The 25,640-nt window shown below is 44.3% G+C and overlaps 1 protein-coding gene across 2 annotated transcripts in view; it reads left to right on the forward strand.

The window, feature by feature from the left end:
* Positions 1–25,640, forward strand: part of XDH (xanthine dehydrogenase) — an 80,328-nt gene that overhangs the window by 21,518 nt on the left and 33,170 nt on the right. For both annotated transcript variants that reach the window (XR_678027.4, XM_525729.7), the window contains exons 7-20: positions 5,064–5,132; positions 5,461–5,547; positions 6,748–6,889; positions 9,451–9,543; positions 10,146–10,297; positions 11,568–11,661; positions 13,323–13,432; positions 16,000–16,184; positions 17,695–17,869; positions 19,290–19,373; positions 20,839–21,008; positions 22,757–22,880; positions 24,575–24,694; positions 25,178–25,274. Coding sequence is in view for 1 of the 2 variants with exons in the window: in XM_525729.7 (XP_525729.4) it covers positions 5,064–5,132; positions 5,461–5,547; positions 6,748–6,889; positions 9,451–9,543; positions 10,146–10,297; positions 11,568–11,661; positions 13,323–13,432; positions 16,000–16,184; positions 17,695–17,869; positions 19,290–19,373; positions 20,839–21,008; positions 22,757–22,880; positions 24,575–24,694; positions 25,178–25,274 (1,702 nt within the window). In the remaining variant the exon portion in view is untranslated. The remainder of the gene's footprint in view (positions 1–5,063; positions 5,133–5,460; positions 5,548–6,747; positions 6,890–9,450; positions 9,544–10,145; positions 10,298–11,567; positions 11,662–13,322; positions 13,433–15,999; positions 16,185–17,694; positions 17,870–19,289; positions 19,374–20,838; positions 21,009–22,756; positions 22,881–24,574; positions 24,695–25,177; positions 25,275–25,640) is intronic.

Here is a 25,640-nt window from a genome sequence, read left to right on the forward strand (position 1 = left end):
ATACTCCAAGAAGATATAACAGTCCTTAATGTGTGTGCACCTAACAACAGAGCTTCAAAATACATGAGGCAAATCTGGTGGAACTGCAGAGACAAATAGATGAATCCATTATTATATGTGAAGACTTCAACACCCTTATATCAGAAACGGACAGCACCAGGCCAAAAATCAGTAAGGACATAGTTGGACTCAACGGCACCATCAATTAATTGGATATAATTGACATTTATAGACTACTTTAGCCAACAACAGCAGAAAAGACATTTTTCTCAAGCTCACGTGGAGCATTCACCTAGATGGACCACATTCTGTGCTATGAAACACACATTTACAAATTTAAATTGCATGAATAGAGATCATACAATGTCTGCTTTCAAACCAAAATGAAATTAAACTAGATATCGATAACAGAAAAATAGCTGGAAAACCCCCAAATGCTTGAAGATTAAACAACACAATTCAAAAGAACACATGGTCAAAAAGAAAATCTCAAGGGAAATTTTAAAATATTTTGAATTAAATGAAATTGAAAATACAGCTTATCAAAATTTGCAAGATGCAGTGAAAACAATGCTTAGAGGGAAATTTATAGTATTGAATGCATATATTAGAAAGGAAGATTAAAAATCAATAATCCACCAGGCACGACGGCTCATGCCTGTAATCCCAGCACTTTGGGAGGATGAGGCGGGTGGATCACGAGGTCAGGAGTTCAAGACCAGCCTGACCAACATGGTGAAACCCTGTTTCTACTAAAAATACAAAAATTAGCCAGGCATGGTGGCACACACCTGTAATCCCAGCTACTCAGGAGGCTGAAGCAGGAGAATCACTTGAACCCAGGAAGTGGAGGTTGCAGTGAGCCAAGATTGCGCCATTGCACTCCAGCCTGGGTGACAGAGTGAGACTCCATTTCAAATAAATAAATAAATAAATAATAAAAATAAAATACAAATAAAATCAGTAATCTGGGCTCCCACTTTAGAAAACTAGGAAAAAAAAGGCAAATTAAATTCAAAGTAAGCTGAAGAAAAATAAAATTTGGAGCAAAAATCAATTTCATTGAAAACAGACAATCAATAGAGAAAATCAACATAACTGAAATTTGGGTCCTTAAAAAGATCAATGAAATTAATAAGCCTCTGGCCAGGCTAACTAAGAAAAAAAAGAGAAGATACAAATTACTAATATCAAAATAAAAAGATCTCACTATAGAGCTCATGTACATTAAATGGATAATGAAAGAATATTAAGAACAACTCTATGCTCATATACTTGATAACCTAGATGAAATAAAACAATTCCTTGAAAGATGTAAGCTACCAAAACTCATACAAAAAGTAGATAATCTGAATAGGCCTATAACTATTGAAGAAATTGAATCATTAATTAATAACCTTTAACACAGAAAGCACCAGGCCCAGATAGATTCACTGGTAAATCCTATCAAACATTTAAAAAAGAAATTACGTCAATTCTCCACAATCTCTTCCAGAAGATAGAATCAGAGGCAATACAAAAGTTAATCACTTTCATATGTAACAGCAATGTATAAGTGGAACTTGAAATTCAAAACACATTATCATTTACATTTTACATTAATACTCTCCAACAAATGTAATACTTAGGTATGAATCGAAAAAGTGTGTACAAGATTTATGTGAGAAAAACTACAAAACTCTGATGAACAAAATCAAAGAACTAAACAAATGGAGAGATATTTCTTTTTCATGAATAAGGAGACTGAATATGTCAAGATGTCAGTTGTTCCCAACTGTAGACTCAATGCAATCCTAATCAAAATCCCAGTAAATTATTTTGTGGCTATCAACAAATTGATCCTAAGGTTTATATGGAGAAGAAAAAGATCCAGAATAGCCAACTCAATATTGAAGGAGAATAGAGAACAAAGTCAGAGGACTGACACTACCCAATTTCAAGATTTACTACAAAGCTGCAGTTATCAAGACAGTGTACTATGGACACTGTCCATACTACAAAAAGAATGGACAAAAGAATGGACAAAGAGATCAATGGAACAGAATAGAGAGCCCAGAAATAGACCAACATAAATACAGTCAACTGATGTTTCACAAAGAAGAAAAGGCGATACGATGGAGCAAAGATTGTCTTTTTAACAAATGGTGCTGCAACAACTGGACATTCACATACAAAAAAAAATGAATCTAAACACAGACCTTATACACTTCTCAAAATTAACTCAAAATGAATCATAAACCTAAGTGTAAAGCAATAAAACTCCTAGAAGATGACATAGGAGAAAACCTAGATGACCTTGGAATGATGATGACTTTTTAGATGCAACACCAAAGGCATGATCCATAAAAGAAATAATTATAAGCTGGACTTCATTAAAATTTAATAACGATGAGTGAGGAGACAAGCCATACACTGGGAGAAAAATATTTGCAAAAGACACATCTTGTAAAGTACTTATCCAAATATACAAAGAACTTATAAAACTCAGCAATAAGACAATGAACAACTAAATTAAAAAATGGGTAAAAGACCTGCACAGCTACCTCACCAAAGAAGGTATATGGATGGCCAGTAAGCATATAAGTTCAACATCATATGCCATTAGGGAATTGCAAATTGAAAGAACAGTGAAATACCACCACAGGTCTATTAGAATGGTCAAATCCAAAACACTGACAACATCAGATTCTGGTGAGGATGTGGGGCAACAGGAACTCTCATTCATTGCTGGTGAGAATGCAAACTGCACAACCACTGTGGAAGACAATTTGGCAGTTTCTTACAAAACTGAACATGTTTTATCATGCACCTCAGTGATCACACACCTTGGAACTGACTCAAATGAATTTAAAACTTATTGCCACATGAAAACCTGCACAGGCATGCTTACAACAACCTTACTCATAATTGCCAAAACTTAGATGCAACCAAGATGTCCTTCAGTAGGTGAATAAACTGTAGAACATCCAAACAATGGAATGTTAATTCAGTGCCAAAATGAAAGGAGCTATCAAGCTATGAAAAGACATAGACAAACCTTAATTGCTACTACTAAGTGAAAGAAATCAATCTTTAAAAGCTACGTATTGTATGATATCTATTCTATGAAATTCTAGAAAAGACATAACCATGGAGGCAGTAAAAAGACTAGTGGTTGCCAGTGATTAGGGGAAAGAGAGGGATGAATAGTCAGGGCACAGAGGTTTTTTAGGGCAGTATAACTCTTTCTGTAAGATATCATAAGGGTCGACACATGTAATCATGCATTTGTCAAAACTAATGGAATGTACAACACCAAGAGTGAACCTTCATGTAAATTAATGGACTTTGGGTGATAATGATGTGTCAATGTGGGTCCATCAGTTGTAACAAATATACCACTTTTGAGGATACTGAAGTGGGGAAGGCTGTGCGTGTATGTTGGGATAGGGGATATTTGGGAATTCTCTACATCTTCCACTCAGTTTTTTCTGTGAACCTTAAACCACTCTAAAAAAAATAAACCTTTTTTTTTTAAAGGCACCAGTGCAGAAGCCTTAGCCTATTTAGTAAAGTAGGAATCTCAGGAGGGTGGGGATGAGAAAATGTAGTCTTATCCAACCTCAATAGACCTTGAGGGCAGTGATGCATTACTGTACATCACAGTAATTTATGTCATTAACACACCAATGAATTATCAAGAAAACAGATCTAAGTAATAATGCACTGGCACTTTGTCTGGAAAAGGCGCTTCTGTGAAATATGTCCTTCCTCAGAGGGCCAGGTGAGTGGGATGCAGGACTTTCACTTCAGGTAGGCCGGGGCATTTCCCTACATCACTGCTTCTCCAAGAAGAAAGGTGAGAAAAGGCACTAAGAAACCTCTCTTTCTTCCTTTCTTTCTTTCTAAATATAGAGGGGAAGTGCAAGGTGGCTGGCTGGGGGGAGGCTCAGAATGGACGGAGCAGGTCTGGTGTCCAGTGCTGGAGCTGTGAATGCAGGAAGAGTCTGCACACAGAGCAGCATGTCCAGGTGGTGGGGTGGATGGGGTGTTTCTCTCCTGATGCCACTGCCTGCCTGCTTACAACTTCTCCAAGGTCACACCTCCAGCATCCCATGAGTGCTTTCTTGCAGAAGACAATGAGTTGTGAAACAGACTCTGGGAAATGCCAGCATGGCATGGTGTCTCCTGTGGCTGACTTGCAGAAGGACTGCTCCCAGCCTGCTTTTTCAGGAATTGACTACCCCATAAAAGTGCCTGAGGCAGAACCTATGAGTTTCCCCTACTTTTTCATCTCAGCACAACTCCAGGACTCTGTCTTCTGAAGCCCTGAGCTGCAGATCAGTCAGCTGAGTGCACCCCTCTGCCACCCTGCAATGCCTCGGTGCTGGGTGGTAGTGATTCTAGACTCTGTGTGTGCTCTGCCACTGGTATCCTAAGAGGTCCTGAGCAAGTCTTTTCCCAGAGATGCTGGGTGGTCTGACCTGCATACTTCTCCAGAACAGGCCCACAGTGAGGAGTGAAGAGTGTTTACCTTTCTGGGAAGAAGTGCCTAATAAGCAGTAGGGAGGCCATTGGGCACACTGGCTGGACACAGTGCTGGGCTCAGCACCCGTCTTGGACATCCTTTGGCAGGGTCCCGCAGAGAGCCCAGCCTGGGAGACACCAGCCACGCCCCTAGAACCTTGCTGATCTGGAAGTCAAGCCTCTTGAGTCTTGAGAGAGCCAAAGGGAATATCCCTCATAGACGCTTCCTGAGGAAGCAGCACTGAAGAAGAGAAATGGGCATAAGGGATAGGTTTTGATAAAGTAGGACCTAGCTTTTATGGAGGAAAGTTCCTGAAATTCAGTGACCTTGTTGCTCCTATTTGTTTATCCATGAGTTGTTTAATCTACGTTAGCCAAGCAAGAGGGAATGTAGCTGAAGCCTCCACTCTGGGCGACAGGCAGGCAGGATGCCCCTGCTGTTGATGCTGGGACAGGCATCAGAGCTGGAGTGTTCTGGATATTAATAATCTAGATTCCTTAGCTTCTGCAAATACTCTTTGTAAATACCCTTGTGCAGATGTTCATCATCTCTCTAGGATGGTGGATGCTGTGGAGGAGATGGGAATAATCCAAATTGCTGCATGAACCAGAAGAAAGACCACTCAGTAAGTGAGTTCTTCTCCCCCTGGAAGCCTGGGGGTAATCTGAGACTTAGAGGAGTCAGTGCACGAGCTCAATGTCCCTGGCAGTGGGGCTGGAAAAGGAACCTACGGTGAGTCGGTGATGGCAGACTGTGGGGATGGTGATGGTGCATGTTAGCCCCGGGTCCTGTAACTGAGACTCTCTCATTCCTGCCTCCCAGGGATTACCTGCTCCTCTTGCAGCCTGCAGGGGGCTGGGAATGAGCTCGCTGGAAGGAAAGGCTGAATTGGTCCTCTTGGGTGTTTGAAAGGAGGAGATACTGCATCACCTACCTGTTCTCTTTCCCCATAGGTCAGCCTCTCGCCATCTTTATTCAAACCAGAGGAGTTCACGCCCCTGGATCCAACCCAGGAGCCCATTTTTCCCCCAGAGTTGCTGGTAGGTGATGCCTCAGGGACAGATCCAGCCCGGTCTGTACTGTGAGTCCCTGGAGACCTGCTTTATTTTTTTCATACCCACTGGGAACTTTGTGTCTTTCTTGTCCTTTATGTTTCAGCTTAAATTTCCCTTCCATTTTCTGACACTCCCCTAGGTTGAGTCTCTGCTACGTTACCCACAGCCCCTGCACTTCAGTCCGTGTGTGTCACAGTTACAGTTATTAATTTGATGTCTGTGTTCCTTGCTAAATGACAAGCCCCATGAGGATAGGGACTGGCTCTCTAGGCACACTGTGTAGCGTAGCAGGTTCACTATAACCATTTGTTGATCTCCTGCCTATATCTAATACATAAGCACTCCAAGAAACCTATTCCCTCTATAAGCAATCCATTTATTTAAAACAAAACAGAACAAAAAACGAGAGCTCTCTTCAAAGGACATGATCTGCAGCTCACAGCTCTGTCTTAAGGAAACCCCCTCACACCCACTTTATCACCATCACTCTAATATTTATGGCAACGAAAGAATCAAGCCACTTGGAGTTTTTGAAGTGCACACTTCTCAGGGTCTTGAGCTCATGAAAACTACCTTGTAGCTTCAACAGGCCAGAGAGAATGGCTTTGCAGCAGGCCACCAGCAGATCCTTCTCTGGACTGTGAAACTGAAAATACTGGCAGTTTGATTTGAGGGCTTCGTTCTCAGCCCAGTGTCACCCTGCCAGCACTAAAGCCAGCCTTCCTAGGCATCCCCTTACAACAAACCCCTTCCTTCCTTCTTTTCTTCCTTCCTTTCTTCCCTCCCTCCCTCCCTCTCTCCCTCCCTCCCTCCCTTCTCATGCCTTGTCCATGGTGCCCCCTGGAGATAGTATGGGGCACTGCAAGGAATCTGGGCTTTCAGCCAGGTCTGTTGGGGACCCCTCATGGCAGGTGACCTTCAGCAGGTCCCATAACCTCCTTGACCCTCAGGATCTTCTTTCACCGCTGAAAATGAGGCTCATAATGCCTCCTTCATGGAGGTCTTGTAAAGACTAGTCCCAATGGAGTTCCTGCCTCTGAACATATTACTTCCCCTTGCTTCTTCCTGATAGATATTTTCATTCTGAATATCAGTAAAACATCCCATTGAGGACTTAAAACAATTTATAAGAGGAATGACAGTAGGAAGAGGGAGACAGTGTAGTAAGAAAACTGCATTTCCCAGAGGCTGAAAGACACTCCTCGGAAGCAGCTGCGATTTGAAGGGGAGCGTGTGACGTGGATACAGGCCTCAACCCTCAAGGAGCTGCTGGACCTCAAGGCTCAGCACCCTGACGCCAAGCTGGTGGTGGGGAACACGGAGATTGGTAAGGGCCAGGGAGACTGCCCTGGGGCTGCCAGGGGGTCTGGGGGTGTTTCTAGGTCCTCTTGCCCATCCTCACCTCCCCCTGACTTTACTTGCCTCTGCACCCTATCCCTCTGCCCCACTGACTACCTGGAGCCCACTGGAAATCCCTGGACACTCCAGTTCCTGCAAAGGCCCCTAGCTGTGGAGTCCCACAGGCCTGGCTCAGCCCCTTGCTGGATGTGTGACCTCAGAAAAGTTGCTTGTCCTCATCTACCCTCATTTTCTGTTTTTTATATGGGGGTACTAACAACTCCTTGAAGGATTGTTTTGGGTGTGAAATGAGATCCTTGCATGTAGTTGACTTCTCTCCATAAACATTTACAGAGCACCGAGCATGAGCCAGGTACTCTGGAAGGGGCTTGGGATACAAAGCTCAATTGGACATGGTTCCTTGCCCTCAAGGGCCTTCTAGTCTAAGGGAGGAGGAACTAATTTAAGCAAAGTGCCTAGGCCAGTGGCTGACGGACACTAGAGGTTCCATAAATGTCGCTTTTGACCCCACCACCCCACTTTTCCTGGGGGAGGATGTGATAAGGTAAAGAAGAGGAGAGCTCCAGGTGTGACTGTGTTTGTGTTGCCTATGACCGTGGCCACCTGCCCTGTCAGTGCCACCACCTAGGACGTGAGGCCTGGAATAGTTGAACAGGCTGGGAGACTCAGAATATGCAGCTCTCAGCCCCAGTGCTGTAAGAGATGGGGAGAGGTTCCTAGGTCCCTGCTAATCTCTGTCGATTTCTAAACCTGGCATGGCCTATTTCTACTTTGCTGGATCCCAAGCCTAGTGAGGATCTACGGAGGAGACAGTGGGACAGCTGAGGACCTCTGCTGTGGAGGGGCATGCCATACTTCTAAGCAGTCAGGTCCTGGCTCTGGTTCCTGAAGGAGCTGCCAAGCCCTGAGTTCTGGTTGGCTCCTCAGTCACAGAGAGGAGAGCCTGGCTTGGGTCAGTGCTGATGGAGTCAGAATGGGCGCCTCCCTCGTGCGCACATATACATAAGTTAGAGTCCCCAACTGTGGTTTTGTGACACACTGAGGCAGCAGAGTGGGCTGAGACACATCTCAAGAAATGTGATCTTGATGGCCATGGCTTAACAGGACTCATGGCTCATGTAGCTCAGGTGCAGCTTGATTTAAGGTGGCTGGGGGAATCTTAGGAGGTCCTTCTTTTTTTTTCCTCAAAGACAGGGTCTCACTCTGTTGCCCAGGCTGAAATGCAGTGGTGCAATGCCACCATAGCTCACCTCAAACTCATGGGCTCACGTGGTCCCCCACCCCAGCCTCAAGGGGATCATTTCACACTTGCATGCTCCCTGCCATGAGCCATCCAATGTCCTGGGCCCAGTTGGATTCCAAGAGAAATGAATAACAAAGATTACCTAAGTTCCACAATTGGAAATGATTTCTCAAGACCACTTCTGTCTGTGCCACTCCCTCCTCTCTTATGCATACCCCAATAGCGTAGTCACCTCCAGTCAACGCAGAGTGTTGGGGGAAGGCAGACAAAGAGAAAACCTTAGTAACGTAGAACTTACTGCTTCAATCTGTGTTCTTTGTCCTGGAAGCTGATATTCAAAAGGGGCTGGTATTCAGGTGCTGTTTAGGATTTCTGAAGGGAGCTTTGAAGATTCTGGAATCTGGGGGCCCACAAAGCCTAGGGCCCCCTTCAGAAATCCTAAACAGCACCTGGGGGGAAGGAGGGGGGCAAAGAGGTCACAGGTATTTCTTTTTTAACCTTTTCCATCTACACACTGTTGGCAGGGCTGGGAGAGGTGCTGAGCCAACTGGGTCTAAGGAACAGAGGCACACTTGTTTAACAGAGGCTTCTGACTCATTTAGTCAGGAAGGCCAGAAACCACATACAGATGTGTGGCCCCGCAAAGCCAGACAACTTGAAGAACTCAGGCAGATAGTGGGAACTGGAGGACAGATTTGAAGTTTTCCCTCCCATTTTCCTTTTTTGTTTTAATGTTAAACTTTCATGTTTTTATTACGATTATATCCCAACACGAATAATCATTCCAGTACTGAAATTTGGTTATTCTTAGCTGTGTGATTTGGGCAAGAAACTTAACTTTTCTGTGCCTCAGCTTCTTCATCTATAAACAGAAAAATCATAGTACATCATAGGGTTGTTGTAAGCATTAATTAAGTTAAAATAGGGAAAGTGCTTAGAAGGGTTCCTGACATACCTTAATTTCCTGTGTTTTCTAATGTACACACACACACACACACACACACACACACACACTAGAGTGAATTCCAACTCATTTCATTTGAATTCAGGTAGGTTTTTTGAGAGGGAAAGAAAGACCTAGTTTTGGGCTGACAGTCCAAAGACTGCATCTAATCCCACCCCTGGTCTACTGAGTTTCCTATTCCCAGACACCTACAGTCACCAGGGAGCATACTATGATTGTGGATATGTCATATATCCTGTGTGTAATGGTGAGAAAAGCTGCTAAGGCCTGCCCTGGTGATACAACAATGGGCATACAACTTCAGCTTCTTGTTTCTCTCTAGGCATTGAGATGAAGTTCAAGAATATGCTGTTTCCTATGATTGTCTGCCCAGCCTGGATCCCTGAGCTGAATTCGGTAGAACATGGACCCGACGGTAAGAGGAGGTTCACTCCAAGCTTATGGAGGGGCTGTGAGGCTGGGGATAGGTTACAAGGTGGGTGGCAGGTATCAGGGTGGTCTCCCCACTGGCTCTGGCTGCCCCCTGCTTCTCCTGGGGCTCACCTTGCACAGGGAAAGGCGGGAGGAGACCCCATTCATTGCTGAAACATCCATGGTAGGGTGCCAGTGGGCAAGAGGCTGCAGGATCTTCAATCATTTTTCTCAATTCTGGCTACACATTAGAATCGCTCATGCGGGGGTGGGGAGGTGGGGATTGTGCCTGAGTGCTTTTAAAAAGAATGCTAGGACTTCGCCTTCAGAGATTCTGATTTTAATGAGTTGAGAACTACTGGTTTAGAGGAAAGAGCATTGGTTGTAGGATCAAGAGGCCCAAGCTTGAGTACTGGCTCTTTTATTAGCTGTGTGGCATTGGTTAGGTCACTCAACCACTCTGGGCCCTAATTTCCTCATCCATGGAAAGCTGTGAGTCCTGATTCAGCCTTGCTCCAGTTGCTGGAAAGCTTCAGAGGAACTGTGCATGAAAGCCTCTTCTGAACTGTGGGAAGAATTGCTGTGATTCCGAATGTGTGTTCCCAGGTATCTCCTTTGGAGCTGCTTGCCCCCTGAGCATTGTGGAAAAAACCCTGGTGGATGCTGTTGCTAAGCTTCCTGCCCAAAAGACAGAGGTGTTCAGAGGGGTCCTGGAGCAGCTGCGCTGGTTTGCTGGGAAGCAAGTCAAGTCTGTGGCGGTGAGTCGCTGTCAGAAGCAAGTGAGGCCCGTAGGACGGAGCTTTCATCTGAAAGCAGGGCAGCCAGACTCTCACTGTGTCAGTGCAGTGGGCCTCAAACTTTAGCGCTTAGAGTTGCCTGGGAGGAGCAGTGCTTGTTAAAGTGCAGATTCCTGGGCCCCACCCTCAGAGATTCTGATACATGGGTCTGGGATGTAGCCCAGCTCTTCAGGTGCTTCTGATGAAGGTGGTCTGTGGGGCACCCTGGGAAACGCACTCCACGACTCCTAGGCTTCATTCTGTGGTTGCAGAGATGAGGCTTCCTGCCTCCCTCCCGCTTCCTGAGCTTGGCTGAGCCAAACAGTAGGTGAACAAGAGATATGCTAGGGAGAAGTCAGAATTGAGAGGGGAATTTCCTTTCAGAGCTATAGGGAGAACCAGAGACAGAGCCCTCCAACAGAGGGAGGAATCCACCTGTTGATTATTCAGTCAGCCTTCAGACAAGTCCCCACATTCCCAGTTTGCAAATGGTGGCATTCGAACACCCTATGCCAATGGAAGCTCTTCACAACAGTTTATGGTGTCGGAAGAAAAGCTATCTCTTCCATTTTTAAATTGTTTTTTTAAATTACAACAAAACAGCCTACTCCTATTCCTCCCAGCCCCCACCCCAAGTACCTGTCACTTCTGATTATAGATAAGGAAACATAAACTATAGATAAGGAAACATAAACTCAAAAACTCTGCTGAGTTCCCTGGTTCTGCTAAAATCTATTTCCAGGAAGAATTGTATTTTCGTCGTGCAACTGATTTTCTTCCTGTTTTCTAATAACGAGAACCCTGTATCTGATTCTTCTTACATTTTTTTTGCCAAGTTACCAGGAAGTTCAGATCCAAATAGAGCAAATTGTTCAACCTTAAGTCTTACTCCTCTCTTTCCTTGATCTTTATCTTTTATTTTACTAAGTCTATATGGCCTCTGTGATAAATCACCTCAATCCTTTTGGGAAAAGGTTGGGTGAAATCATCAATCAAACAAACACACTTAAAGGGGCTTGCCTGCTAAAATTTTAGAGTGGGGATCCAATCTCAAGTATTCTGATTTCAAATTTTGCGCATTTTTCAGAATGCCGAAGTTCTCACTATGCTGGTATTGTGACTACAGTAGGCACAGGTCCTCAGGGGTCTGCCTGCAGCAGGTGTCACCCGGCTGCCCTGTGTTCAGGAGCCTGCTATGTGAGCAGGGGTTTCCTGGGGTGGGCTCTCACTGCATGCTCTCTGCTTGTTTTAGTCCGTTGGAGGGAACATCATCACTGCCAGCCCCATCTCCGACCTCAACCCCGTGTTCATGGCCAGTGGGGCCAAGCTGACACTTGTGTCCAGAGGTGAGCTGCCTGAAGCAGAGGTCCAGGAAGAAGGACTTGGGGGAGAAAAGTCTCACCAGATAGGTCATTTTCTGGAGAAACAGAGCTCAAAGTTCAGTGACCCAGCTTTCCCTGTGATTTGGATCCAGGGAAGCAAGGAGAATGTACCTGGTTTGGTGGACGGGAAAGCTGGATATTTTCTCTGTAGAGAATTCACAGCAGGAACTGCTACCTGCATGCCTTACCTAGTGGGGTACTGGGGCTGGGATGCACTGGCTCACCACAGCCTGCTGTTGGATCTTCAGGAATTCTGTGAGCCATTTGTGAAACACAGTTATTAATAAAAATCAGGCCAAGTGCGGTGGCTTATGCCTGTAATCCCAGTACTTTGAGAGGCTGAGGCAGGAGGATTACTTGAGGTCAGGAGTTCAAGACCAGCCTGGCCAACGTGGTGAAACCCCATGTCTACTAAAAACACTAAAATTAGCTGGGTGTGGTGGTGTGTGCCTTTAGTCCCAGTTCCTTGAGAGGCTGAGTCAAGAGAATCACTTGAACCTGGGAAGCGGAGGTTGCAGTGAGCCGAGATCTCACCACTGCACTCCAGCCTGGGTGACAGAGTGAGACCCTGTCTCAAAAAATAAAAATAAAAATAAAATTGTATAAAATGACAATGAAATAAATTATATTCAAAACAAAAGGAATAAATACTTAAAATTCATCACTTCATAAGTACTTCATTTTGCTGTTATCAGTGCTCCTGGAGTTATTTGCATCTGTTCTGTCTGTACGGTGGAAATGCTCTACAATTATGTGCTCCTGTGCATCTCTGCCTTGTCAGAGGGTCCCCAAGACCACCCCGGCTCTGATATTCATTGAGAGGATTCAGCATGCCGTCATATTCCTGGCTATGACTTATTATAGCAGGAGGATGCAAAATCAGCAAAGGGAAAAGATACATGGGAGCAAAGTCTGGAGGAACCAGGTCCAATCTTCCAGAGACTTCTCCCAGTGGAGCCACACAGTGCATGCTTAATTCCTCCAGCAATAAGTTGTGACAACACAAGTGATGCCTTGCCTACCAGGAAAGCTTGTTAGAGGCTCAGCGACTGAGGTTTTCTTGGGAGCTCGTCACATAGGCAGCCTCTACTAGCATGTGCCTAAAGTCTGGACTCCCAGAAGGAAAGCAGGGGTTCAGCATAAACTATTGTTTGTACAGATAATTTAGGCACAGTGAGCTGCTCCATCATGGAGCACTGGGAACCCTTCTGAAGTACAAGTTCCCAAGGGCCAGCCTTGTAAGCAACCCCTACAGAGTACAGCAGTCCGGGTTGCTGTGCTAACTCTTTCCTCCCTTCTTCCCAGCTTCACATTCAGTGATGCAACTTTGGTGGCCTGAAATTGGCTATTGGAAGTATTTACACCACAGAAATTGGCAAATGCTATAAACTAAGGCTTTTCCCCCTACACGGAACTGGTTGTTAAAGATTCACCAGCACACCATTGCTTAAGGATGCTTAAGGATTTCAGATAGAGGATTTGGCCCCAATTGTGCCAGTCATTTGCTCTGACTGTGGGCATTGGAGACCAGCATGAAGAATCCCACTGATGGTTATCCTTTCTCCCCATGGGGGGTTCCCAGCCTTTCCCTCACGTTGGCTCCTCTTCATCTTGCTTCTGTACAGGCACCAGGAGAACTGTCCAGATGGACCACACCTTCTTCCCTGGCTACAGAAAGACCCTGCTGAGCCCGGAGGAGATACTGCTCTCCATAGAGATACCCTACAGCAGGGAGGTGAGATGTTGGAAGTGGTTCCAGGCTCTGCTCAAATAAGTCCTATTGCCAGGCTCTAGACAAAGAGATCAGAATATGCTTCAGGGACCAACTTGAGCATCTCTCAACCTTTACATTGATGACTTTTCTCTCTGAACTTTGCCTCTGTTGAACCAACCATACTCCTTTCTGGACAATGAGAAGTTGCAGGATAGGAGTCCACATGGCATGGACTGTGGAACCAGATAGCTAGAAACTTGGTCCTGAGTGAGCCATTTCACCTTTCTGAGCCCCAATTCCCTCATCCGTAAAATGGGCACCGTGTCACTATACGGGTTATTGTGAGGACTGAAAATAAACAATTCATAAGGTTCCTGGTGATGCCTAGAAGCCAGTGGAGATGACCAGCAGCTAAGAACAGAATTCCAAGAACACATCTAGGTGTCGAGGATTCCTGCCCATGTCAGAGGAAATTTGCTTTCCCGTGGTAAAGAATGTGGGGTTCATGTGCTGCGTGAAGAAGCTGCCTGTGGCTCAGACCCTCATACGCTGACCTTAGGCTTGACGAGGTGTTGCTTCACTGACCTCGCTGTGGATTGGTGCGGATGGATTCCTGCTTCATGAGTGGCTCTTCTGGCCTGTTGGGGCAGGTCTGGGCACCACTGGCTGCCTTACTCTTTGTTCCCTGGGCCCTGTGATGTCTTGACCTGGTGTGGGTCTTTCCTCCCTTAGCAGCTACCAGCTCAGAACACATCCAAAAGGGCCTGTCAGAAAAGGCATCTGGGAGAGGCTGGGGGAGCCGCTGTCAGAGAGAGTGTGAAGGTTTCCCACAGCTGGAGCTTTAGTGAGTGTTCTAAGGCATGTTTTGCCCTTGGTAATTTTGACCTCCTTAATGAGAATGCTAATTAAATTAGAGCATTTATATCCCTGAGGTGGTTTCTTAATGGTTTTCTAGCTTGTCTGTATAGACCATTTTGAGCAGTGATTCCCAGAGTTTTGAATTTCACAGTTCAGTAAACTTTTTTTTTTTTTAAATTATGAGTGATGAAAGTGGGGAGGAAACAGGTGTAGCTCTATTCAGTTTTTATTTGCCAGGTATGGTCATTAACAAAACACATCCTTCCATGAAAGAAAGGAGATTTTAATACCCAGAATTAGAAACTCTCAGGAAAGGATATTGTCAACCTGACACTGACAGTTCACTGTACCCCAGCGAGAATGTCCCCGTGGACGGGCACAGTCCTGGGAGTGAGCACCTGGGACCTCTGTTCCAGAACAAAGGTCAAACTCTGGGCTCAGTGCCCCAGAGCCACACATGACATGCAAGCTGAGCTAGCTTTATCATCAGGAGCGGGCTCCATGGCTTCTTCAGGGAAAAGTGTGTGGCCATTTGGGGGCCTCAACTGTGGGCCTCATTGTGCTTTTTCCAATAGATCTCCTCTCCCTAAACCTGCTAATTTTGGTGTTCATCAGAATTTGTGGTGCCAGAGTGAGTACAGACCTCAAAAGGAACCTGACACAGAAAGGGCTTGAAGTCAGGTGGCTCTTTCCTGGAAAATAGCTCATGCTCTCCTCCTATCCTTAAAGAAAGATCCTGGCTCGAACCCAGGAAGGAAAATGTGTTTAAAGCACAAGGGCAGTGATTGTTTCATAGTGTGATAGTGATATTTTCTTTCTTGCTTGCTTTCTTGCTTTTCTTTCTTGGTTACTTTCTTCCTCTTTCTTTTCTTTCTCTTTCTTTCTTTCTTTCTTTCTTTCTTTCCTCTCTTTCTCTCTTTCTTCTCTTTTTTTTGAGACAGATTCTCACTCTGCCTGCTGGCCCAGGCTGGAGTGTAGTGGCATGATCACGGCTCACTGTGGCCTCAATGTCCCAGGCTCAAGTGATCCTCTCACTTCACCCTCCCAAGTAGCCGAGACCACAGGTGTGCACCACCACACCTGGCTACTTTTTTTTTTTTTTTTGTAGAGATAGGGCCTCACTATGTTGCCTAGGCTGGTCTTGAACATTTGGCTTTAAGTACTCCTCCCGCCTAGGCCTCTGGGATTACAGACATGAGCCACTGTGCCCGAGTTCTTTCACCAAGATTTCTGAACGATGCCAACAGACTGGTGGGAGAGGCAGGTTAGAGAGGGCACTGTGGAGGCCACAAACAGAGGATGCCAAAGGCCAAACAGCCTCAGTCCCCAGAGAGGCTGGGTGGGCACTGATAGTGGGCACCAGGGTAGGGAAGGTAAGGGGGATGAGGGGTCTCTAAGGAGCCTTTGTGAAAGCACCCTTCTTCCTCTGCAGCTGTTGTTCAATGGAGACCACCCAGTTCTACTTTGTCCCTGACCCTCAGCTTTTCTGACTAGCAGGGAGAAATCCTGTTTTTTTTTTTTTTTTTCAGCTTCTGGGAATGTTATCTGGAACCTCTCCTAAACAGGTGGTAATCAGTTACATTTGGTCTTTGATTCCTGGGGCCAGTTCACCCACTGATGTGTGATGGTGTTATCCCCTCACCTCACCTCATAGCCCTGTGGTTTGGGTCTGCCATTTGCAGCCCCTGCAGAGCAAGGTGGAAAACAGGCACCTTCCTGATCTCTTTTAGGGGGAGTATTTCTCAGCATTCAAGCAGGCCTCCCGGAGAGAAGATGACATTGCCAAGGTAACCAGTGGCATGAGAGTTTTATTCAAGCCAGGAACCACAGAGGTACAGGAGCTGGCCCTTTGCTATGGTGGAATGGCCAACAGAACCATCTCAGCCCTCAAGACCACTCAGAGGCAGCTTTCCAAGTAAGAGCTAACAGCAGAATGAAACTGCTGCTAATGTTGCTGCTACTAATAGTATCATTGTTACTGCTGCTGCTACTATGACTACCAGTAGTATTACTATTGCTGCTACTACTACCATAACTACTGCTACTGCTGCTACTACTGCTACCACTTCTACTTGTACTATAACCACAGTTGCTACTACTACTATTACCGATACTACTACTAGTATTACTACTAGGAGTATTGCCACTGCTATGCTATTACCATTGCTGCTACTACTATTGTTACTATTGTTACTATTATTGCAACTATAATTAATATTATGATTGCTACTACTCCAGCTGCTTCTACTAAAATTACTACTGTTACTCATTATTGCTATTACTATGACTACTGTTGCTACTACTATCACTGCAGCTATGATCACTGCTGCAATTCCTACTGTCACTATTATGATTAGTATTATTGCTGTTATTACTATTACTATTGCTAATACTACTGCTGCCTCTTCTACTACTTGCTCTATTAGTACTACTACTACTATTACTGCTGTTATACTAGTATTTTACTAATAACATTACTGCTTCTAATATTATTGCTACTGAAATTACTACTACTACTACTACTGTTACTGCTACTACTACTACTATTACTATTGCTACTAGTATTGCTGCTGCTACTATTACTGCTAACAGTAGTATTACTGCTGTTATTGATGCTGCTGGTGCTATGACTGCTACTTTTTGGCATTGCTTCTGTTACTACTATTATTACTACTGTTGCTGTTGATTCTATTACAACTGCTTCTATAACTATTACTACTTCTACTACTACTATCTATCTTGTTACCACTACTGCAACTATTACTGCTGTTGCTAGTATTATTACTAGTAGTATTGATGCTGATGCTACTACTACTGCTCTGTTATTACTACTATTGCTACCACTATGGCTGTGATTAGTACTACTGCTACTACTATTACTATTTCTATGGTTATTATATAACAGAAATTGTACCAAACACTTCACTAGCATTATCCTAGGAAATCCTTACAGCACCCACATAGGATCAATAAAGCTTAACTTGGAGTTTGGTTCCTTGGTTCTGAAATTCCTGGCTTTGTCATTTACCAAATAGATAACATAAGTTAAGTTACTTAATCTCCATGTGCCTCAGTTTTCTCATTGGTAAATGGGTGTAGGAATTTTCCTTACTACATTTTAAAATTTAAATTAAAAGTGAGAATTCATATAAAACACTTAAGATGTTGCCTGGCACATTGTGAGGACCTGATAGATTTTAACTGTTATTATTTTGGTGGTCTTTTAAAATTGTATCTGTTTTTGAAGATGAGGAAACAGGCTCAATGAGGTTAATTAAAATTGCCTAAAGTCACCCAACTCTAAGTATCCAAGCCAAATTTTGAACCAAGCTTTGTACAGCTCCGAGGCCCTGGGCACACAGCTCTACACAAAGGGGTCTGGAGGGCTGGGCAGGAGCGCTGTCCCACGCCCTGCTCTCTGGCAGGCTCTGGCAGGAGGAGCTGCTGCAGGACGTGTGTGCAGGACTGGCAGAGGAGCTGCATCTGCCTCCCGATGCCCCTGGCGGCATGGTGGACTTCCGGTGCACCCTCACCCTCAGCTTCTTCTTCAAGTTCTACCTGACAGTCCTTCAGAAGCTGGGCCAAGAGAACCTGGAAGACGTGAGTGGGGCCTGGCCAGGCACAGGCTCTCTGTAGCATGTTTGGGGATATAAGAAGTTGGTCTGGGTAGTAAACTTGCTCCTCTCCTCTGGACATCTGAGGGCAGAATAGCAGGGACCAGGGTCACAGCACAAGAATCATGGAAATGGGAGTGACCAGCTGGCTTAGAGGCAGAGTGCTGGGCTGGGCTTTGGCGACACAGGTTCTTGCCCTGTAATCTCAGCTACGTGGGAAGCTGAGGCAGGAGAATCGCTTGAACTCGGGAGGTGGAGGTTGCAGTGAGCCAAGATCATGCCATTGCACTCCAGCCTGGGCTACAAGAGCGAAACTCTGTCTCAAAAAAAAAAAAAAAAAAAAAAAAGAAAAAAGAAAGAAAGAAAGGAAAAAAAGAAAGGGAATGCAGAGTGTGATGAGTACGTAGGGTGGAATGGGAATGTCAGGTGGGGCTGCAATAGCCAGGAGGCTGTGGAATGCATAGGATGTGTCTTCAAGAGAGAGTGCAGGCTGAGGTGGGGCCCAGCTCCTGAGATTTGTTCACCAAGAATTTATTTTGCACCTATCCTATGCCAGGTTGCATGAGGTGCTAGGGGGCAGCTCAGTGTCGGGGAGAACATGGACAATAAAGGCCACACTTGGGAGACAACTGCGGAGATGGAGTGTGGAGGGAGCCCAAAGCAGAGAGGATGTCACTGATGCAGGGACAGCAGAGATAAATCCTTCTTTAAAAAAAAAAACTTTAAAAATACAGGATTGGATAAAGAAAACCTAAAATTACTCTTACTCTCAAATCCCAGAGAAAACCACTGCTAAGTATTTTGGTTATTTCCTCTGATCTTTTTTCCTGCATTTATCTGTCCATCTATCTGTCATACTGTTTGTCTCCCCATCTCTCTCTCTCTCTGTTTCTATCTGTCCTTCCATCCATCTATCAATATCTGTCATCTTCCTATCTTTTGATGTGGATATATTATTTTCTAAATAGACTTGGGACCACACTGCATATAGTGCTTTAAATCCCCCTCTGCTTCCATTGGGATTATATTGTGAACATTTTCCATATCATTAAATGCTTCCCACGGAATTGAGGAGGGCAAGGAAGGAGGAGAAGGATATTCCCAACAGAGACAGCAGCAGGCATAAATGCAAGAAGAAGGGAAAGAGTTTGGGGTGTTGGAGAAAGTACAGACCATTCAGTCTACAGGGTACACTGGGGGGCTAGCAGTGAAGCTGAGGCTGCTCTTAAATTCTGAGCTCTCAGAGCCCATGTTTGGATGCTGAGAGATCCAGCCAGCACTCAAAGGGGTATGAAGTGAAGAGACAAGGGGATCAGTTATCAGTTTGGTCATTTTTATGGACAAGCAACGAAGGAATCAGTTATTGAAATATAATCCTGGTCACCTCTGTTATCTTGTCTCCACAGAAGTGTGGTAAACTGGACCCCACTTTCGCCAGTGCAACTTTACTGTTTCACAGAGACCCCCCAGCCGATGTCCAGCTCTTCCAAGTGAGTACAGTCAGTGTGTGGCTAATATCAGGGGACTTTGCAGGCCACATGAGTTGGCTAGTGGCTGACCATCGGCTAATGACTAACTTGAATTGTATATAGGTGCATAAAGCTCCTTACTCTTGTGCGTAAATACCCAGTGAAGAAAATGGGAATCGTATAGATGTTAATGTCACTATTTCTCCCTTGTTTGCCTAAATTTCTCTCTTTGGGATTAAACTCTTAGCTGCCCCTCTTCCTTACAGATTTTTTTTTTTTTACGTGATGGATAATGTGCAAAGCCAGACGTCTTCTTGAGCATACTAAAACAAACAAACAAACAAACAAAGCATCTATCTGCTCCAGCTTTTTGAGAGGTGCTACGTAAAGGGTCAGCAAACTTTTCCTGAAAACATTTTAGATTTTGTGGGCCAGATGGCTTCTATTGCAACTTCTCAACTCTGTCATTGTAGCACAAAAGCAGCCACAGGAGAAACAGGAATGAATGAGTGTGTTGCCTTCCAATAAAACTTTATTTACAAAAACAGGCAGTGGGCCTGTGTTGGCCCCCATGCCACAATTTACTGCCCCCTGCACACTAGAGTGTAGTTGTCCCAGGCATGAACTCTGGAACCTGACTGCCTGAATTTGTATCCACACTCTGCCATTTCATAATTGTGCAACCTTGAACAACTTACTTATTCCCTTGTGTGCCTCTTAAGCAAGTTAATTATACCCACCTGCAAATGTGGATAATCACATACCTGTTTCATAAGATGGTTTTGAGGATTAAATGTGTTAATAAAAGTAAATTGCTTAGATGGTCCCTGGGATATGGTGAAACACTCAATAAACATTAGCCATTGTTATGATTACTTTGTAAAACAAAAACAGAACTTTATTATGAAACCAATAATTTAAAACATTTTAGAAAATACAGAAAAGCATAAAGAAGAAAATAAAAATCACCAAAAAGTCCACCTCCAAGAGCAAATTATTATTATATTTTTGTTTAATTCTTTTCATTATTTCCTATGTGTATATGTACATGTATATACTATATTTATAGCATATATTATCTTTTCCTACATAATTTGAATTATTGTCAAACACAAACACAAATGTTTTGCGTCATGTTTTTATGCTTGCATGAACAATCCTTCTAGTTAAAGTTCTTCAAAAGTATGTTTTAATGGTTGCATACTATTGTGTTATATGGGGCTGCATAATTTATTTACCCAATCCCCAGTTAGTGGAAATGTAGGTTCTTCTTTTTCTTGTTGTTCTTTTATATAACAACACTAGGACCATCCTTGCTATCACTTATGCACCTTCCTGTTCCCTTTGCCCCACGCCCCTCTGAATTCTTTATTCTTACCCCTTGGTGTCCTTTGCCATGTAGTCTGAAGCTCACCAGTGTCCCCTGGGCCCGTAGAAGGGCAGTGTCCTTGGCAGCTCACCCTGATTGATGACCCTGTCATTCCAGGAGGTGCCCAAGGGTCAGTCTGAGGAGGACATGGTGGGCCGGCCCCTGCCCCACCTGGCAGCGGACATGCAGGCCTCTGGTGAGGCCGTGTACTGTGACGACATTCCTCGCTACGGGAATGAGCTGTCTCTCCGGCTGGTCACCAGCACCCGGGCCCACGCCAAGATCAAGTGAGTGTCACCGCCAGGAGGAGCTGGTGGAATGCTGTGAGGGGGCCACTGGGAGTACCCAGGAGACTTCTCTCACCCTGCTAGGCCATGGAGATGCAAAGATAATGAGGTGCCTCCAGGACCTCCCAGGCTAGAGAGAGGGGAAGACCTTATAGGCAGGTCCTATTATTATCTCTCTGTTCCAGATGAGGAAACTAAGGCACAAGCAGGGTATGTTACTTGCCCCAGGCCACACAGTTGGTAAGTGGCAGAGTTGGAATTTGAAGCCAAGCAACGTGAGCAACTGTGTTGTGCTACCTCAGGATGTTCAAGCCAGAGAGTGTGAACTTCACTTCCTGGTGGGCGTTAGACACATACCCTGCTGAGCAGATCAGCTAGGAAAAGCCCTTCCCTGGGCCCACTGTGTGGAATAGGAATCAGGTTTCCTTATCATTGGTCTTTTCTCTGCTGCTGCTCCTAGTTTGGAGACAGGCTCCCTCCAGGAATGGTGAACCAGGCACAGCTGAAATCTAACAGATAAATAAACTTGTCCAGGTCCCTGAAAACAAAAAAAAAGTGTTTAAGTTCCTATGGTTGGCAGCTATAGGATACATTCTTTCCCTTTTGTTCCTTGTCTTGAGCCCATATTGACAATACCATAACTCACATTGTCTACACTCAAACCACCTCCATCCAAGCAATGTGTGAATGGATGGAAGAGGATGAGGGGGTTGACATTGTTGTAACTGCAACAGTTGGGGCCTTCCCGGGCTGCACACACTTGGAAGTGGGTTTGGCAGGACAGAGCTTAACCCTCCTAACTTAACCTCAGTTCCAATAATCCCAGTCACGCTGCTTTCTGGCTTAGTGACTTTGGAAAAACTACCTAACTTCCTTGAGTCCGAGTTTCCCCAAACATAAAATGGGAATTAGGATAAGTACTTTCAGGGTTTCTTGTGAGGATTAAGCATTTGGACGATGGTTAGTACTTCAGGGCAGTTTACATACCTTTCCCTGAAATGTGTTGCCCTATTTCCCCATGGGGGCATGTGCCAGTGTGATGAGTACATAGTTGAGACTGTTATCCTTGATCATATAGTCAGGCATTCTCCCTTTGAGGTTCGTGTTGCCTAATTATGGTAGGATGCCCTGTCATGCTGGGATAGCACAATGAATGTGGGGAGACAAATCCAGCTTTATGAAGCTGTTCAGGGCCATTGGATCAGTGGCACAGCCGGGCTCCGTGTGCTGATTTTGGAAGGGAGTTAGGTGTGATGTGTGCATGAGCCAGAGCGCTCCAGAGTAAGTGCTGTTCATTCTGATATGGCTTGCTTGTACTTGGAGACCAGACAGGGCATCATGTAACATCCAAAGAGGCCTGGCCTGCCTTATTCACTTTATTTATTTTTAAATGGAGACAGGATCTTGCTATGTTGCCCAGGCTGGTCTTAAACTCCTGGGCTCAAGTGATCCTCCCACCTTGACCTGCCAAGGTGCTGGGATTATAGGCATGAGCCACTGTGCCTGGCTGGCTTATTCACTTTATATCCCCAGCAACATTCATCATAGTGGCCTGAACATGGTGAGGATTTAATCAACATTTGCAGAATAGAATATAATTGAATTAGAATCTAATAGAAAAGAAGCAGAGAATCGAGGAATTAGGATGGAGCCAAGCCAATCAAAATAAGAACAAGGTTGTCCAACCAGGTGATGGGTCCCCTGCCCCAGCTTGCTGACCTGGCCCCTCACACCACTCATTCTTGCAGGTCCATAGATACATCAGAAGCTAAGAAGGTGCCAGGGTTTGTTTGTTTCATTTCCGCTGATGATGTTCCTGGGAGTAACATAACTGGAATTTGTAATGATGAGACAGTCTTTGCGAAGGATAAGGTAAGTCTTGGATTTTTTTATATGAAGTAAATTGAATAAGTATTGAAGTTTTAATTTGTGTACATTGCTCCAAACTCCTGATCTGGAAAGGTTATACATTTGCATGGATTGTGGCCATCATCCAGTTGGCCCATATTCAGGACAATCCAAAAAGATAGAATATGTTACTTGTTTATTTAATTGATGGCTGCTCTTTGTACATGGCAGGATGTCTCTATGCCAAAGTGGCAGTAAAACAACACTGGTGATTGCATTTGAACTAACAATTGGGTTCTTAAGGGACAACAGTAAGCTCTTTAATTAAAATAAAATAAGAATACATTTAATACACTAACTAGAAATCACAATACCACCACTACGTGAATTGGTAATTCACTTACATGAAAGTTTATCTATTGATTTCAACTATATGGAATTCTGCAACAACAAACAAAATTTTTCAAATGTTTAAGACAGCTGCTACAAAAGTCCTTATATTTTACTCATAAGATAGTTCTCGACAGTCATTTTGTAATTCCAATAGACATCAAATGTTGCAAATTAGACATGCGTGGGTACTTCTGAAGAGTGAATTCATCTTATTATTGACGTAAAAGTGAAGGAGATAACAAAAAACTAAAAATATGAGAACAAAGACTCCATGAGGAGAGCATTTCATAGAAGAACAAATTGCTTTACATACTTTAAGAGCTTCTCAGAGCAGTGCTAGCATTATGGCTAGTGAAAGTCAGCCAGATTTAACCACCGTTGCAATAACCAACAGCCAGATTTAACCACCATTGCACTAACCAACTAAGTCAATAGCTTATTTGGGCCACAAGAGATAATTATCAGAGACATGCATGCTAATTGTTGGTTCCTATTGTCAGAAACCTCGTCTTCTAAAGTGATGTGTTGGACAAAAATTTTTTGTTGTTTACTTTTTCGGGGATGTTGGATGAAAATTATCTCTGAAGGAGATCCATTAAGCTTTTATGAAACTGAATTATTAAACAAAATAAAACAACAATCATTATCATATAAATTTTAAAAAATATTTTCATGGGTCATCAAGTCTAAGAACCAGTATTTGAGAGCTACTGCTTTTGGGTATTAGTTGAAGTATAAGACATGATACTTAAAGTATCATGTCTTGTAAGTACGTGTCTTACAGGCCTTATATTGATGCTTACAGCCTTTACAGCCTTTGAGAAGCTTTTGGTATAAATCTGGGAAATAGAACATAAAAGAGAGTGGTGTGGTGAAAAGAAAATAAAACTGGGGGTCAGGGCCTAAGGTTAGTCATGATCTGTCAATAGTAACTAGCCAAATGCGGCCTTGCCTTCTGAGTCTCCATAGGAAGACCAATGGTGTTGGAGTGAATCCGAATTGACAAATGCACTTCCTGGTGCCATATCCCCCTTTCTGCTCATGGCAAACAAGGAATCAATTGCCACATTCTATCTGGTTCAGCTTCTCAATAGTCTGCCAGTACTAAATACTCAGAATTGGCCCTTGAGATGAAATGTGTTTGCCATCTTGATCCTAGTGATCCTCAATCAGTAGGATAAGGAAATTAAGAGGCCCCAGGGCATTCCTAAAGTGTGCTTTGATTGTGAGGGCAGGGACTTCTTTTGGCTTTTTGAACAATCCAAAAATAATTTGTTTCACCATGAGCCTGGTTGCGTTCTTTAACAGTCTGTCTCTGCTACTAGGTTACTTGTGTTGGGCATATCATTGGTGCTGTGGTTGCTGACACCCCGGAACACACACAGAGAGCAGCCCAAGGTGTGAAAATCACCTATGAAGAACTACCAGCCATTATCACAATTGAGGTAACTGAGAATGGGCTGCCTGTGTAGAGGAGTGAGCTCCCCGTCCCTGGATGTGCATGTATTAGGATCCCCTAGAGGGGATTTGAGCAGCAGGTAGGGATTTGACTAGATGGGTTTTTAAATCCCTTTCAACCCTGGGATTTGGGGTCCCATGAAACCTTCCCCTTTATGATCTTATGCCCAGTCCACTAACAACAGCCAAACTGAACTCCTCCTTCTCAAAATTTTACCTCCATCTGGTCCTTGTGGTATTCTTTGCTTTTCCTCGAGGTCCAGGGTTGTCCACCTACAGCTGAGGAAATGGAGGAATATGATTCTCTGGGCTACAGTAGAGCTTACTTCAAGTCTGTCTGTGAAGCATATAGAGATTCATTTATGGAAAGAGAGAGTCAACAATTCAGAGAGCTTCTCTTTCCCTAATCAGAAGCTATCTTTCCCTCCCTGCTAAAAGCCACATTTCTGAAACTTCTTTGTGATCCTCAGGATGCTATAAAGAACAACTCCTTTTATGGACCTGAGCTGAAGATCGAGAAAGGGGACCTAAAGAAGGGGTTTTCCGAAGCAGATAATGTTGTGTCAGGTAGAGCTGCTCCATGCCGCAGTGGGAATGGGGTGGCCCTGGTTTGCAAATTAAATTCAAGAGATATGCATTGAACCTTAAGCAGGGAAGTGATTTCCAGACATTTCCTGACAGAAGATTCCCTCTTACGTTTGTAGCAAAATAGTAGACAGTTGGCTGGGAAAGAGCTTCAGTTATCTTAATCTCTACTCTCCTGTCTCTAGGCTGGACCTAATGATTCTAGAGTATTCTGATCTGGAAGACCATCTAGGGATGATAACAGCCACATATGCCTGACAGCCTTAGGTCTGCTAGGCCTCTAACCGCATAAATTCTCATCCTCCCCCTACCTGAAGGCAGTCCTTACGCATCTTCAACTAGCATCCT

The sequence above is a fragment of the Pan troglodytes genome, chromosome 12, assembly GCF_028858775.2.
Source record: "Pan troglodytes isolate AG18354 chromosome 12, NHGRI_mPanTro3-v2.0_pri, whole genome shotgun sequence".
Taxonomy (NCBI): domain Eukaryota; kingdom Metazoa; phylum Chordata; class Mammalia; order Primates; family Hominidae; genus Pan; species Pan troglodytes.